Below are 16,764 nucleotides of genomic sequence, written 5' to 3' on the forward strand. Positions count from 1 at the left end.
ATTTCACAGATATGAAAAATGACATTCAAAAAGTTGAATAGAAATATTTACTCTGCTAATGTCATGGGGGCTATTATGAGGATCAAAGACATAGTGTAATTAACAATACTTATAAACTGTCAATCACTATGTAACTGTACTTTGCCTTATTATTTTATACATCCTTTTATGCATTTGCTGTACATAACTTGAACTTTTTGTACTTACTTTAGAACAGAATTCAGTAAGGGAAGGTCCTTCTTAAATTCTATCCAAAAAGATTTAGTTATTAAAATGCCAGAAATAATCTCACTACACCATGTATTATGCTATAACAGAAGTCCCTCAAGCCAAATTATAGTAAAATTGTAGTAAACACAAGGCTAGGAGATCAAAGGTAACATTAAATTACCACTGTTTTTTTCCTTTTATAAGCTTTCTTCCAGAATAGAGAGACATGAGAAAATGAGAAAAAATAAGCAAAGAGGCTCATGTGTTTATTAACACAGAAGCCATGTGCTTTTGTGTAATTAGATGGAGTGCAGTCATCTGAGCATCAAGGGTACATTTCTGATATACTGGGGCAGCGCCCTGAAGGTAGAATTAGAAGTAGTATTTGAGTAATTAGACAGTAGCTGAAGAAATCTACATTATGTCTCAGGTTCTGAGGTGTTTTCTCTTCTTACTCTCAGGTACAATAACCCCTCGGGGTTAGACTCAGTAGCAAATAGAATAGTATTTTGAACTTGCTGTATATGAATGACTTGCTTGTTTGTAACATTCTCTATTCGGCCAGTAGAACTTGTGTAGCCATTTCCCTTATGATCTGGAGATAGTAACTGTATAATCAAGGTGTGTGTGTGTGTGTGTGTGTGTGTATCTGGCTTTGCATATTACCTAACCTTATCCCTACCCCTTGAAACTAGGTGCAGTAAACTAATTGCCCCGTGGCCATTGGCGAGCCCTACAGCCTTGGGGATGACTTGCTGCTAGGAGAGTGGAGAGTGGGGTATGAGAAGTTCCCAGAGAACTTGCATTAGTATCTGTCAAGTTCACTTTGCAGGATTCTGGTTGCTCGTTTCTTCTCATGAGGTTCCTGCCTGTCCTGGATTCCTGGTCTACACGTGCCTTGAACTCTGGGGTTCCCCAGCTCTTGCTACTATAAATCCTGACTTCCCACCTCTTCTGATCTCTGGTAACTGCTTACTTCTTGTACCTTCTTTAATGTGCATGAATGTCTAATCTACTGTGCTTTCTTTCTGTTTATCTATATTGTTTAAAATAGCAAAATAATACATATTTTTACATATCCTTCTAGACATATACAGTTTTTTAAATAAAAAATGGTATTGTATTATACATCGTATTCTGCAGCTTTCTTTTGTTCCCCTTACCAGTCTATCTTAGAGCTATTTCCATGTCTATCCATGGAAATCTACTTCATTCTTTCCAACTTTATGCATAGAATTCCCATGGTATATAATATGATACACAATAGGGGTAGACCATACTTTATTTAAGCAATTCCATTATGGCTGGATTTCTGAGTTGTTTCCAATTTTTATTATAAATGATGCTGGCATCATCCTTGTTATTAATATATATTATTATGCACTGGTTTGGGTATAGCATAGGAATAAATTCCTTGCGGAATTATTGGGTCAAAAGATTTGTACATTTAAAACTGATGGACACTACAGTTTGAGCCTTCAAAATGCCTATAAAATTTACAAATTCCACCAACAGTGAGTGTGAGTACCTATTTATCCATACACTTAACCAGCAATGGATATTATCTCTTCTTAATAATCAGATGGTCATTAATTCAATTTGCATTTTTCTGATTACTAGTGAGGCTGTATATATTATTAGATGTGCATTGGCCTTTTCCATTTCTTGCCTTGTCTATCAATTGCTTCTTGACAGCCTTTATTTGACTTTTTATGTTGTGGTGTTTGTCTTAGGGATTCGTGAGAATCCTTTCTATATCATGGATACTATGCTTTCCTTTCTGTTATATATGTTGCAAATATTATTCCCAATCCATTGTTGTACTTTTAACCGGTACTCTGATCTCTACATTTTTGCCTGGGAAGCTCACTTCTAGTCTCATTCAAATTCCTGGAGTGAGTGTTCTAGAAATAAAAGGGTTTATAAGCTGAGAATATTTCCTTTTATGATGCCATCCTCTTTCTGATGGTTGTTCTCCAGAGGGAACCCTAAAGTTCTGGGGAAGTCCTGGATTATAGTATCATGTCCCAGTGAATAGACTCTTATTTTCAACTGGTTTTACACATATATGTGTGTGTATGTGTATGTGTGGAGAGAGAGAGAAAGAGACAGACCCTGTAGGGAGGGGGAAATTAGCTGTGTGTGTGTGTACACACACACACACACACACACACACACACACACGCACACACACACACACACACACGTTGATTTGATACTGTTTTCTAATGAATGAAGAGACCATAACCTTTGCAGATTCATTAGATTAGTTTTTCTTAGATGGCCATTTATTACAGTGGTTTTGTACTTATTTGTTCTTATGCTTCTGATTCAGTTGGATGTGTCAATATAAACCATTTTCCTTGGAGAGTCTGCAAGTCTATTGACCTAAATCCTAAATATATGGAGCAATTTGTTAAAATATTGTCATCCATTGTATGTGAAGTCATAGGATCGTCGATCTGGGAAGCATTAGTCCCCAGCAACATAAAAATAAGGCCTGTGTGGTGGCCGACTCACTCATTTATCCTGAGGACATTTATTGCATCCTACTACGTGCCAGGTTCCAGAGGTATATGGATGACTAAGACAATTCCTGTACCTGAGCTCACAATACAAGGGGAAGTGACTGATAAGTAAGCGTATACTTGGGCACACAAGATGTAAGAGAACACAAAGGAAGTGATGCAGAATCTCTATGTGAGAAAAGAGGATTTGGGGGAATCATTGTGCGCATACCTTTTGAGTTTGGCCTTGAAAAATGGGTTTGATTTTGCCAGCAGAATAAAGGAAAAGACATTTGGAACATTCCAGGAATTTCTGGAATGTGCAAAGGGTAAAGGCATGAAAGAACGGGGTGAGTTTGTGGAATGTGTAGCTTTAGCATGGTGTGGGTACCAGCACAGGAAGCCAGAGAGCTGGGCTGTAAAGATTCCTATAAGCCATGCTGAGGAATCAAAACTGTCCTGAACAGAAGACCTCACCCAGGAAAGGACCCAGATCAGCATTTTAGCAAAGTGCTAGTGGTCCTTGACCTCATGTGGGTAGACACCACCTAGAAAGTCACTGCAGCACCCCAAGCGAGATACGTTGCAGGCCTGAGTAGCGGCGAAAATGGACAAGAGGTTAGGGGTTTATTTACAAGATGGAATCCATAGAAATTGGTGATCAAATTTGAGAGGCATGAGATCAAGGGGGAGAGAGGAACGAGAGGGAGGGGAACTTAAGCTGAACTGTAGAATGAATTAGATTGAGCCACGAGATAGAGCTTGCAGCTACTAAGCAAAACAGGGACTAAAGGGAAAAGAATATGCTTGATTCAGTTTGGAATACGGGGATGTAGATTGAGGAATATCCAGGCAGAAATTTCTGGTTAGTGGATGAAAATATTGGATTAGTGCTGCAGAGAGAGATCAGGCCTCGATAAAGATCTCACTTCGTTAAGCCACCTGCATGGAAGACCCAGCTGTAGAGCGTCAATGAGATTATCTAGGAGAATGTATGTGTTGCAAAGAGAAGAGGCTCTCTTGGGAAGCACCAGTCTTTAGGAAGAAGGTGGGTCCCTAGAATGTAAGCAACCTGCTGCAGAGATATTTGTTTTGCCAATTGATGTGTCCCACGCATTTTGTAAATACTTCTTAAATGAATGCAAGTTTCGGGGGCGAGATAAATCATCCAAGGAACCTGAGAAGGACCATCAGAGATGGAGGAGGAAAACGGGCACTGAGTGGTATTGCCAACATCAGGGCGTAAGCAAGAGCAGATTTTCAAGCAAGGATTGGGTGAAGTGTATCAGATGCTTCTGAGCCCTAAAGGTGGGAGAGGACTGAAAACTTTCAGTGAGCAGACCTTCTGTAAGGTATGGAAAGCGAGAGTTGAGGAATATGTGAGAAGGGAAACAGCCGGGATGGTGCCTGAGTGGCTGTCTGGTTGAAACATTGGAATTGAGCCTTATTTGCATTATGGGGAGTGGCCTTGCTACTTGCTACATTTAACCAAGTCTATCAGACTCAGCTTTGGTCTGTGACAGTGGTAGCGGTTCTCGACGTGTAGTCCCCACACCAGCACCATTAGCATCACCCGGGAACCCATGAGAAGTTCAAACTGTCGGGCGTTACCCACACCTACTGAATCGGAAACTCCAGGGTAGGGCCCAGTAGTGTGTGTTTCAATGAGCTTTCTGGGTGATTGGGATATACTCTGTAGTTTGAGAAGCACCGGCCTGGGACATAATTTTGAGAAAAATTCACACAATTGAGCTAATTTGCCTCTGAAGAATGAGCTTCTGAGAGTTCTAAAGCTAGGAGCCAAATTTACAGACCAGAGGGCTGGAGCAACGAAGCACTGCCCTCGTGCCTGAAAGGCAGTGGTGGCTCAGCTTTTACCTGTGCGGATGGAGAGGTGAGCTGGGCAGCTTCACTCCTGGACTGAGTCTCAAATTTCCTGTTGTGACATTAAACAATATTATCTAAGGACATGCTCAGCTTTACTAGAATGTGGTTTTACTTTTATTCAGGGCCTGGATTTCCATAGTTCTACTTTTCTGGCTTTAAAATACCATCTGATATTTTTATCTTTGGTGTGCCACATGGGTGTCACTGTTGAAAAGCTTGAATCACTGGCCCATGTTTCCCCTAATACTACTGCAAGTTTATCAAAATATTCATTTTTGTCTTACCAGGTCTGCGAGCTAGATATTATCTTTAATTTTGAAAAGGCTTATTTTATCCTGGATGAGTTTATAATCGGTGGAGAAATTCAGGAAACATCCAAGAAATCTGCTGTTAAAGCCATTGAGGATTCTGATATGTTACAGGAGGTCAGTACACAGTTTCTCATGCCCTGGGAAAAGATGATGGTGGTGCTGTGATGGCGATGGTGGTAGTGGTGATAGATTGACTGACACTTACTGGGCTTTTACTCTGTGCTGGGTACAGTTTTTATTTTTAAGGTAAATTCTTTATTTTTTAATTTTTATTTTATTTTTAAAATTTTCGGCTGCCTTGGATCTTAGTAGCAGCATGCGGGATCTTTCGTTGTGGCACGTGTGCTCCAGAGCGCATGGGCTCTGTAGTTTGCAGCACGCGGGCTCTAGTTGAGACGCGCAGGCTCGGTAGTTGTGGCGCACAGGCTTAGTTGCCCTGTGGCATGTGGGATCTTTGTTCCTCGACCAGGGATCAAACCCGAGTCCCCTGCATTGGAAGGATTCTTTACCACTGGACCACTGGGGAAGTCCCAGGGTGCAGTTTCTAAGTAAGTTACGTGTATTAACTTATTTAATTATCACAGCAACTCTAAGAGGTAGGTATATTGTTACCCTCATTTTAAAGATGAGTAAACTAAGACACAGAGAGGTTTAATGACTGCTCAACGTCACACAGCTGGTAAGCATGGAATAGAGATTTGAACCCAGGTAATTGGGCTCCAGAGTCTTTGCTCTTCATGTCTGAGCTTTTCAGTGACGATACCACACTATCGAAAAGGGATTACGTACTTGGTGCTATTCTTTTCAAGAATAATTTTATGGGAGGTATAAAAAGCCTTTCATTAAAATATCTGTGCTGCCCTGGGAAAGGAGAATAGCAATACATCATTATTTTACTTGCCAGGGATACTAGAGCTTTATTATTGAAGATGGCGATCATCATATTAATTAGTTTCCTACCTTCCTGGGAGGCTGTATGTGTGCTCTTATTTGCATAAATAAATTGGGAATTCTGTGGTTTGCTTGTCAAGGGATAAATGGGCCCTGCAGCAGCCATTTGGTCATGTTCCTGACTCTGTGATACTTATATAAAATACACTGGGGCTTTTCTTGTAGATACAGTACAGATTTGCATTGTCCCTAATATCGGAACGTACCTACATTAACCCCTTCAGTCCTCCCGTGGGCACTGTGAGAAAGGGCGCTTCACCCCACTGAACTTTGCCCTCCCAAATGAGATGATCTGACCAGCCCCTGCTCAAGCATGCCTTTGCGGACCTGGTTTCTACCCCAGCTCTGCCACCTCTAGCTTCTTCTTCTCACAGCATCATTGAATCTATCTTTCTATTTTCATGATAGCTGGTCAGAAGATTCCAGAGCATTCTCAAGTGTCTTTTAAAAATTGGCATTAAAGCCATTCTTGCTGCTGTTTGGAAAAAAGAGCCTGCTTCAGTTACTAAAACATTAGACATGACTTCCAAGCAACAGTTTGGGCACATCTTTGAGCTGATTACTAGCTCCTGCCCATCTAGGGAACCAGTCCTCAGGTGAATGGATACCGAGAAAGATACAGGGTACCCCTGAGCCTCTGTGCTTGCCTGTTAGGAAGCTGATGCATTTATTTCTAGGTGCTTTATCACCTCAAAAAAATGCATTTAAACTTTCTGATGTTCACTTGGCTGTCTCCAAATGACACAGGAAGGGAATTTTACAAGGTACTTGAGAAATCAGTGGTTTGGAAATTCTACATTAACTTTCTTAAAATATGCCAGCGGGTTATTTATAATTCTGTCCTCAGGGTCCTTACTGTGGAATCACATTATAGGAGAAACAGACATAGAACAGGGTCTTGGGCACTTCAGTAATTAAAGCTCCTTGAATTAGGGCCAAGGTACACCTGGGTTATTTTGAATTTCCCCTCTGTAGGAAGTAGAATTTTAAAGGGCTTGCGGGTTATCTGGTGCTTCTAGTTCCATTTAAATCTGGGAAGCAGGTATTGCCTGCTATTTCAAGAGAGAGGCCTTTCACAATTAAACATTAATTGGTCATTCCCTGGTGTCCCTGGTGATTGAGTGGAAGGTCTTGATACGTGGGTCTCAGGGGACCCTCCATTTAGCTGCCGTGTCCCCATAGTGAGCGGGCAGTATCATGACTGCCCTCTAAATCGTTCACTGAATTCACAACACCTGCCAAATAGAAACAGCGTTACCAGTGTTCTCTTGGGATCTGGTACTTCAGCTAAGTCAATGAACATCTGGGGAGCTGGTTGAAAAATTGGCTTTGTATATATGGTTTGCTTTGTGTATCTGGTCAGAACAGTTGAGCATATGAATAGGCACAAGTAATATAATTGCATAAAGAGAAACAATTATTGCTTTCTTTTTTCCCTGTCCTTTGGACCTGAGCACGTATTTGTATTGAATACAAACTTAGTTGCTTAAGTTTAAGGGAGGCCTTTGTAATATTGCTTTTACTTTTAGCACAACTGAAAATCTCAGAGTAGGCCCTGAACTCTTCCCTGACCTCTACCCAATAAAAGTTTTTTAGAATAAAAAAACTGTCTCTACATTTTTAGTAAGAAGATACGTAGTCTTAAAGCCCTAAATGCTCAGAGCTTATTCTGAGTGTACCGGGGCTAGATGTTGATAATATGGAAAGAAAGGAACAGTTTAATTGGTTGGGGATGACTTTAAGAGGTACCTTATATTGAAGGTAACTGTGGACAATGGTGCAGAAATGATTAGAAGGAAAAAGAAACTCTGAAATAAGGTAGTGATCCTTAAATACAGAGGTTGCAATTCTTGGGATCACCAGTGGGGGCGAAAAACAGAAGATGTTCCGACCACAGAATAAGAAAGCAAGTTAAGAAGGGAGGGTCAAATGGTACCTCATTAGATCAAGCAATGGGACACCTCATATGTGTATGTGCGGATTCCTGAGAACCAGCTAGGTGCACCCCAATACTGTCACCCTTAAAAACACAAACCATGTTAAACAGCTATTGCATTATGGTTTTTTTTTTTTTTTTTTTTGGTGGTACATGGGCCTCTCACTGTTGTGGCCTCTCCTGTTGCGGAGCACAGGCTCCGGATGCGCAGGCTCAGCGGCCATGGCTCACGGGCCCAGCCGCTCCGCGGCACGTGGGATCTTCCCGGACCGGGGCACGAACCCGTGTCCCTTGCATCGGCAGGCGGACTCTCAACTACTGCGCCACCAGGGAAGCCCCGATATTTGTAATTAAAAAAAAAAAATTTGTAATCTCTCATTTTTTTCTCATTCTAAGTAAATTTATACTCAATTTTATATTTGTAATTTTGTATACTCTTTTAAATGGGCTAAAGTCTAGGTACCAAGAAATAGTCATGGGCCCCTGGCCAATGTGATACCCCTGCCAATTTGACAGACATGGGCAGTATCTGTAAGAGGAGAGACAGGGCAGAGGTCTTAAGGTGTGGGCTTCTCTTGGCCAGTGCTCATCCAGGAGGTGTAAGAGCTTTATAAGAAAGTGTGGATAATGGACCACAAGTATTTTCAGCAGAGGAAGACTGGAGTTCTAAGTAGAGCTGGTGAACACAGTCAGAAAACCTGATTTCTAACCCTAGTATCTTCTGAGCAGCCTTGCTTAGCCATGGTCTCGGTCTCTTTCGGCAACGCTGGTCGATGTCTTCCCTGGCAGGTGCACGTGAATCACATCTCCTGGGGTTCAAGCTTAAGAACAGGTTAAGCATTGCTGGTTGCGCTGCGACTTCCATGTAAGAGGTAGGGGTGTTACCAAAGGCTGGCCCCTTGAGCTCCCTGATGGATTCAACCCAGGGGCCTTGTTACACAAACATATGTTTATAGCAGGAGAGGGTAGAAGAGGAAGTCCATCCATCATGCATAATAAAGGGCTTGCAACATGACTGTAACTTTGAACTCTGCCTGTGGTTGTGAATCCATTTAAACATTTTTTTAAAGTACTGGGAAAAAATTAGGGCCTTGTGGCATGTTAGCAAACTTGGTAAGTTATGAGGAGGATGAAGAAACATAATTTATGTACTTTGGAGGAAAGCCTTTTCAAACTACATGAAAGAAATTATTAAGAATTATGGTCTGTTTATCCCTTATGTCTTGGCAATAAGATGTTCTGTATCTGTAATACATACATATGTTATGTATGTATGTAACGATACATACGTTATACAAATACAATTCAAATTTCTCTAATACCTGTGTCTGGAGGTAGTCCTCATGGTTATTTTAGCAGGCACATTTTTCTGAAGTCAACAGTGATAGCTTCGCAGCTGTTGCTTTAGCGTTTCTCTTATCAGACATTCCTTTTATGGTCAAGTTTAGCCATTTCTCTGTTGAAAGTTATTTAATTCCAGCCATATGGATGTGTATACAAATTATACTCAAACTTTGAACCACCTTTCTTGATTAGAATGCAAAGACTTATGACCATGTACACTTCAAAAACTTCTTTTCGGGAATTCCCTGGTGGTCCATTGGTTAGGACTCTGGACTTTTACTGCTGTGGGCCTGGGTTCAATCCCTGGTCAGAGAACTAAGATCCCACAAGCTGTGTGGTGCAGCCAAAACAAAAACAAAAACAAAAACTTCTTTCTTCTAATGGCAAAATAAATGAGTAAGAGAATGAAGAATTTTCACAGTCTGCTAAAGGATGTGGTTTAAGGGAAAATTGCTCTTATATATGGTTCTCTTTCAGACAATGGAAGAATACATGAACAAGCCTACGTTTTAACCATGCATCTACTTGAAGACTCCAAGTGCTACATGTTGTGAACCTGTAAATAAACAGTGCCTTGCATCCAGTTATTTGACAGAGCCTCTGGCACCATGCCAAAAATAACTTAAAAGGGATTTTTCTGTTAATTAGCAAAAATTAAAGTTGTTTAACATAATATATTTATCATTATTCATGTCTGTATTATACTGTATATGACTACTTGGATGTTAAAACAACTGCCTCATTGCTCAATAGGCTGAATGTTTGTTTGCAGTGTTTTAACTCCATGTCATATTTTTGAGCTAATTTAAATAAATTTATTGCAATGTGTTTTGTTGCATTTGGTCCTCTACTGACAGGGTGTAAACTATATTATCATAATCCATGATTTTGAATGTAAAGTATATCTTATATCAATAATACTTTTTCTAAATGTTTAGCTTTTTTAATTGTATAATGATTCAAAATTATGTTAATAGTTCAGAGTTCTTACATGATGTTAGACATTTTAAATACACTTAATACTGTAATTTCAGTCCAGATACAGTGTATCTGATTTTAATGTCCTGAATTCATTAATTTTTCAGGGCTGGAATTAAGGACAACAACCAAAGATAGTATAGGCCTTAAGTGGTTTTGATGCCTTGGAAGCTGCTATCTTAGGCTGAGGTTTTAATTTTACCTTTTAATTGAATATAAGGGGCATTCCAATAAGGTTGTGTTTTGTACAAACTCTATGTATTTATTAAGGTTTTGAGACATCTGAAAAAGTGTCTATAACATCCCTTACTATAAAAATAGTATAATAAAGATGAATAACAGTAGCAATACTACTTATTAATACTACTATTTTAATAATCTTCTATGTTACAAGCACCCTTACTTGCTTGAGAGATTTTTGTTTCCAGTATGTTTTCATGTATATCTAATATATTTGAAGACATTGTCTATTAGGCTTACTTGGAGCATTTAATATTATTGCAACCTATATAGTAGGTGCCTTGCCTCCTTTTTCTTTCCTCATCTCCCAAAGAAAATATTTGCTGCTGACTTATTATTGTGACTATGTCGCATTCATGCTTCCTGGAAAGTTCTATATAACCAGGTGGTAGAAGTGATCAGACATTCTAGGGAAATAGCTTGTACTGTTCTGTCTGGTGCCCTGCTTTTGATGTCTTACCTGTGCATTTTCAATGTTAGTTTTGAGGTCAAATGTCATCATGTTGCAGTGGTTAGGGACCTTCTAGTATTCTTCCTAAGAGAAGAGTGTGCTTGCTGTTGGAGAATCCAACATGAGGGGAAAATGTCCTCTTTGATTCATCGTGCCGGACATATTTAGGGAAAGATGGCAAGATAAGAGTGGAAGAACATGAGGAAAAATTGACCAACTCCAAAATATAACCATTATTAAAAGGAAAAACTTCAGGTTAGTATATGAAGTAATTATTGGGCTTTTAATATCTAATATTTCCTCAAAATAATCATATATTTACAATTAGGGCATCAGATTGAAGTTTGTCATTTTTATCACTTTGTTTACTTTAGATCTTTGACTTTGTGCTTTAGCTTTCTTTTTTTTAATATGGCAGAACTCTTTATTTTAAAAAACATTGTATAAAGATAAACTTTATGTAAATTGATGTAAGTTTTTCTGGTTCTTTTGAAGCTCTCCACCATTTTTGGATGAAGGTATTGATTGAATCTCATTCAAATGTACTCCACATATTCTGGGGAATTCCATATTAGACACTGTCTAGTTATAGCGGGGGATCCTCAGACTTTATGTCGGCAGCACACATAGGGTGTGAACATAATGATATGGCACTCTGGGGTAAATTTGAGGGATTTGGGGGACAGCTTACATGGACTTCGGTGAAAATAATCATTATGTTTTCTTTATATCATATAATTGTCATTATGTTTTCTTTATATCATATAATTGTAATAAAACCACCAAGGGAAAGGAAAGATAATAAATATTAAACTTGTATAAAAACTTCCGAATAAAATTTTTTAAAGTTTTTTATTGAGGAACTTCAGTGTGTTTTTATGAATATAATTTTTTTAATCAGATTTTATTCTTGAAATTGCTATCCATAATTCTTGTTGACGTCCTTCTAATATAACCTCTTCATTTTTTTAGTTTTTTATTGAGGAACTTGAGCATGCTTTTATGAATATAATTTTTTTTTAAATCAGATTTTATGCTTGAAATTGCTACCCATAATTCTTGGTGAAGTCCTTCTAATATAAACTGTTCATTTTCTAGGCAATTACCTATCAAGGTGGAACTTGACAGCAAATGAGAGAAGAGAATTTATTGTTTTGCTCCTACTGGCTTTTTTCTCACCATTCACCCACATTTTGATAATCTGATCTCTTTACATGTAGTTAATGACTCAACCACCCTTTAAATCTACTAACTCCTTTTCTTTCATTAACAAGTGTAAAGTTGACATTTCTTATGATAACTCAAGTGAATTTTTAAAAATTTTTATTTATTTTATTTATTTTTGGCTGCATTGGATCTTCGTTACTGCGCTCAGGCTTTCTCTAGTTGTGGAGAGTGGGGGCTACTCTTTGTTGCGGTGCGTGGGCTTCTCATTGCGGTGGCTTCTCTTGTTGCTGAGCACAGGCTCTAGGCGTGTGGGCTTAAGTAGCTGTGGCATGCAGGCTCAGTAATCGTGGTTTGCGGGCTCTAGAGTGCAGGCTCATTAATTGTGGCACACGGGCTTAGTTGCTCCGCGGCATGTGGGATCTTCCCGGACCAGGGCTCGAACCTGTGTCTCCTGCACTGGCGGGAGGATTCTTAACCACTGCACTACCAGCGAAGCCCAAGTCAATTGTTAATTCAAACTTTTTCCCATATCAAGTCTTCTGAAATAGTATAAAGCATTTTCATCAAACATGCAACAGATGTTGTTCTTCTACAGCTAGTAATTCTTCTTTAGGATTTGTATTATAATACCCATGAAATATCACTCGGAACTGTCTTTAACTTTACTTTTTCTAAGTTTTAATCAATAAACTTTATTGGTAAGTGTTAATATATTTTTTTCACATGGTCCCTGCAATTTTAAATTAAGTTCAGTAGATGCTCTGGAATGTGAGTAAGCAAGCCAATGACTCTTTCAATAATTTGTGAAGGGAGGGTCATTAAATTTTTTTTTTTTTAATCCTTATTGAATGTTCTAAGCATTTCCCTTCAGGGCTTAACAGCATAGTTCCTAACAAGGGTAGACTTAACCGTCTTCCAGATTAGATAGAGTTGTTTTCATGTGGTTGACATGTCCTTTGTTTAACTAATAGTATTATTCCAAAGTGGTAATTTTTACTCATTCCTTTGGGAAATAGTGAGTGTTTCCATGGAGGGTGGTAAAGAGAGCATTTATGCAATTGTGTGAGTTAATGTGGGCTTTTGCTGTTGTTAGCGTGATCTTATAACTGAGCTACACCTGATATTGCTATAATTTATAAGAGAACTTTGCTTATTTTACACTTGTGCATGTTTAAAATGTTAATCTTGTGTAAAGTGGTTGTTTAGTAGAAAGACGCCAGCATAGTTTACTTGATAATATTTTGAAGTGAATAAGACATTTAGACTGAAGAAGAGGAAAAATTATGGGAACACTTGGTTCCAAATGTGAGATAATCCTCATACTGCTTTAATAGTGGTTTCAAACTCTCTTTTATACTGTTATTTGGAGGGAGAGAAATCTATTGAATTTGTGAAGGCTCCAGTTTTATTAAAATTTTTCCTCTACAGTGGAAAAATATCTAAAATTTGAGACTATATAAATGTGAAGGAAAAAAACTAACGGACTTGTAAGGGGTTTATGGTCGAAAATTGTTTAAAAAATAATTTGTTTTTAAGAATGATACAAAAATAAATCTTAAAATTATAAAAATATAATTTTGAAAATGAATGCAGTCAGTGTTGGAAATATTAATTTACCTTTAATAAACTTCTAAAAATGTCTTAAATTATAAACATTACTTTCATTTATGTAGGATTAAATAATTTTGGAGAATCTGTATTTAAAGGATTGATTATATTTTCCTGTTTTTAGAAATAAGCCTTTTTATTTCTTGAAGCCAAATTTTAATGCTTTTTTATTGGGTCAGAGTTTGGCTAATTATATTAAAAGCTAAAACTGAAACGATGGATGGATGAGTGAATAAACCAAGGCACATAATAAGAAAAATGGACAAAATCAATTATGTTCTACTTAAAATGTCTAATCTTATGATAGTAATAGTTGTAAAGAAAATGGTGTGTACGTACTTCCGCTATTAGTTGAACACTTCGTTAGAAATGTAAGAGCAGAGAGCAAATTAAGTTGGAAGAAAATTTAAATTTTTTACCTACACACAAAGAAGCTCAAGAATGATAAACCATAAAGTAAAAATCAGACTAACTCATCTGGAAGTGTTACATGTGTGTATATTTTATTTGCGTCCTATCAGTTCTCTGTGCTTTCTGTATTCAGAATCGTATGAGCATAATTACTGAATTTAGGAATTTTTCTGAGGCAGCCATCCAAATGCTATTCAAATATAAGTTCAACTCTTGTGAACTTTTGAATCGATGAGAAATAATTGCTTATCATTTTTTAAACTTCTGTATATGATTTTCATCCATCAGTCTCAGAGCAAGCAAGTGGGTTTTCTCTCTGGTAGGGATGTTCTGAGGCATAAGACTAAGTGTCATGATGATGTTTAGAGCATCAAAATGGACTAGGGATTGGGAGCCTTCACGCTTGTCCTGAATGTACCACTGACAAGGTTCATGAACTTGCTCTTTGGAATGGATGGAATGTCAGAATCAGATGGGATCATGGAAGTGAGCTAGTCTGAACCACTCATTATACAGAAGAGGAAAGAATAATCATTACATTGACATTTATGTTTTAATCAGGTCCCAGTGCTAATCATTTGCTTAATTAAATCTTGCCTTGATCAAAGGTGTTACCTCATGAAAGTATTTGATGAGCTTGTTTCCTGGTATGAAATAAAAGCCTAATGACATTCAAGCATGTTTTTCACCCTTTTAAATGATACAAGTGAAGTATATTGAGTGCACTTTAGATGAAGGGTGCTATTATAGGAGTAGAAAGAAGAGCTGCTCTTGGAATACAGATAAAGAGTGAATCACCAAGGTTGCATTGTTGATTTTTGGAGGTAGAATATCTTACGTGTTTTAGGTGAAAGGAGAGAACAGAAGGGCAATACGTTTTTTGGCTAATGTGAATAAAAGGGACTAATGATCTAGAAAAGTCATTGAATTATGTGACATTTCTTGCATTCAGCTAAAGCTTGTCATTTCAACCTTGTTTATACCTAACTATGAAGTAAGACCTTCACATGTAGTTCTGAATCAAGGAGCCAGTGCTGGATGAAACCAAAGCACTGCTTGGAAAATATGATAGAGACCAGATGTTTGCTTACCAGGCCATTTCCTGTTTCCTCCTGGATTTACAGCTAGACTTAACTTCCCACCCTTCTTGAAGTTTGGTTTATCCATAATGGAATCAGAACCAGTGGCATGTGGGTCCAAGTAACATATGCCCAACTGCAGGTCTGACTCTTAAAACACTCCCACGTGTGACCCTCCATTCTGTCTTTCCCGGTTTATAGCCAAAGGAAAATACTCTAGGATCCAGAGAAGGCAGAGAGCCATGAGATGGAAGGAACCTAAAAACGGCTGTCAGGAAAGCCAACCAAGCAGGAATAGTCACACTGGACAGAAGTAAACATGTGTGACAGAAGTAAACTTCTATGATGTTAAGTCCCTGAACTCCTGGATTTGTTGGTTACAGTAGTGAACCTACCCTGACACGTGAAACAATCATGGGCTAACATCAGTGGGATCAGGATATGTTTAATCAAGGTTTTCTTCAGAGAATGAAAAAACATAGCACCCTTTAGAGTTAATACACACTAATTATGTAGAAGAGGTAATCAGATAATAAATCTGATTGAGAAAATTGAGGCTGCTGAGGGACTTCCCTGGTGGCACAGCAGTTAAGAATCCACCTGCCAATGCAGAGGACACGGGTTCAAGTCCTGGTCTGGGAAGATCCCACATGCCGCAGAGCAACAAAGCTCGTGCGCCACAATTAATGAGCCTGTGCTCTAGGGCCCACGAGCCACAACTACTGAGCCCACATGCCACAACTACTGAAGCCCGCATGCCTAAAGCTCGTGCTCCACAGCAAGAGAAGCCACCGCAATGAGAAGCTTGTGCACTGCAATGAAGAGTAGACCCCACTCGCTGCAACTAGAGAAAGCCCATTCACAGCAACGAAGACCCAACACAGCCAAAAATTAAAATTAAAAAAAAAAACTAAATAAATTTATTAAAAAAAAAAGAATTGAGGCTGCTGAGAAGTAGAAAGATAATGTTACTATCCACACAAGAAGTCAGTTTTGTAGAGGTACAAATTGGGTACCACAAGCTACCCTGACCCTGCATACAAATTTTGTTTGGCCCTCACTGTATGAAAAATGGAATCAATTTTGTGATTTTATATAAAACTTAGATTTTTTTCCCCTTCTCTTGAAAAATTGTAAGAACTGGCCACTTAGGGCCTGCACATTTGCATGGAATGATCAACTGAAGCTGGAGGGTGTGCACTGCTGACTTCTACAGTCTCCACCACTATACCTGCCCACCTCTCAGATTTGCACACTTGTCACCCTGTACTAAATTTTTACCTTGCTTCTGTGGTTGCTGATGCAGCTTCTCAGTCTGGCTTTTGAGACCTTCCATCACCTGAATTCTAAGTCACATATCCCGTCCTTTCACAGGTCGATGTATTCCTCTTCTTCTTGGCTGTTGCTTGTTCTAACTTCGTCCTTTTACCTGAAATGTTATTTACCCCCTCCCTATGTCCAGATTCTTTAATACCCAGCTCAAGTGTCACTTTCATGACTCCTCTCTTATTCCAGCCTTCCTTCCCCCTCTAAAACCCCTTTGTTTTACATTAGTACCTCCCAGGGTACTTATTATTTTTAGTATTATAAATATTTATATACATGCCCTATCTCTTGCTGACATGAACAATCCTTGAGAGCCAGGTGTGTGTGTGTGTGTGTGTGTGTGTGTGTATGTGTGTGT

General features: G+C 38.6%; 1 protein-coding gene across 1 annotated transcript in view; it reads left to right on the forward strand.

The window, feature by feature from the left end:
• The window catches only part of AP1S3 (adaptor related protein complex 1 subunit sigma 3), a 55,029-nt gene extending 43,351 nt beyond the window's left edge, over positions 1-11,678 (forward strand). Inside the window, exons 4-5 of the mRNA XM_032638438.1 lie at positions 4,892-5,029; positions 9,624-11,678. Of these exons, the coding sequence (XP_032494329.1) occupies positions 4,892-5,029; positions 9,624-9,659 (174 nt within the window). The 3' untranslated portion in view covers positions 9,660-11,678. The remainder of the gene's footprint in view (positions 1-4,891; positions 5,030-9,623) is intronic.
• Positions 11,679-16,764: the final 5,086 nt, after the last annotated feature.

Source organism: Phocoena sinus, chromosome 7 (assembly GCF_008692025.1).
Source record: "Phocoena sinus isolate mPhoSin1 chromosome 7, mPhoSin1.pri, whole genome shotgun sequence".
Lineage (NCBI taxonomy): Eukaryota > Metazoa > Chordata > Mammalia > Artiodactyla > Phocoenidae > Phocoena > Phocoena sinus.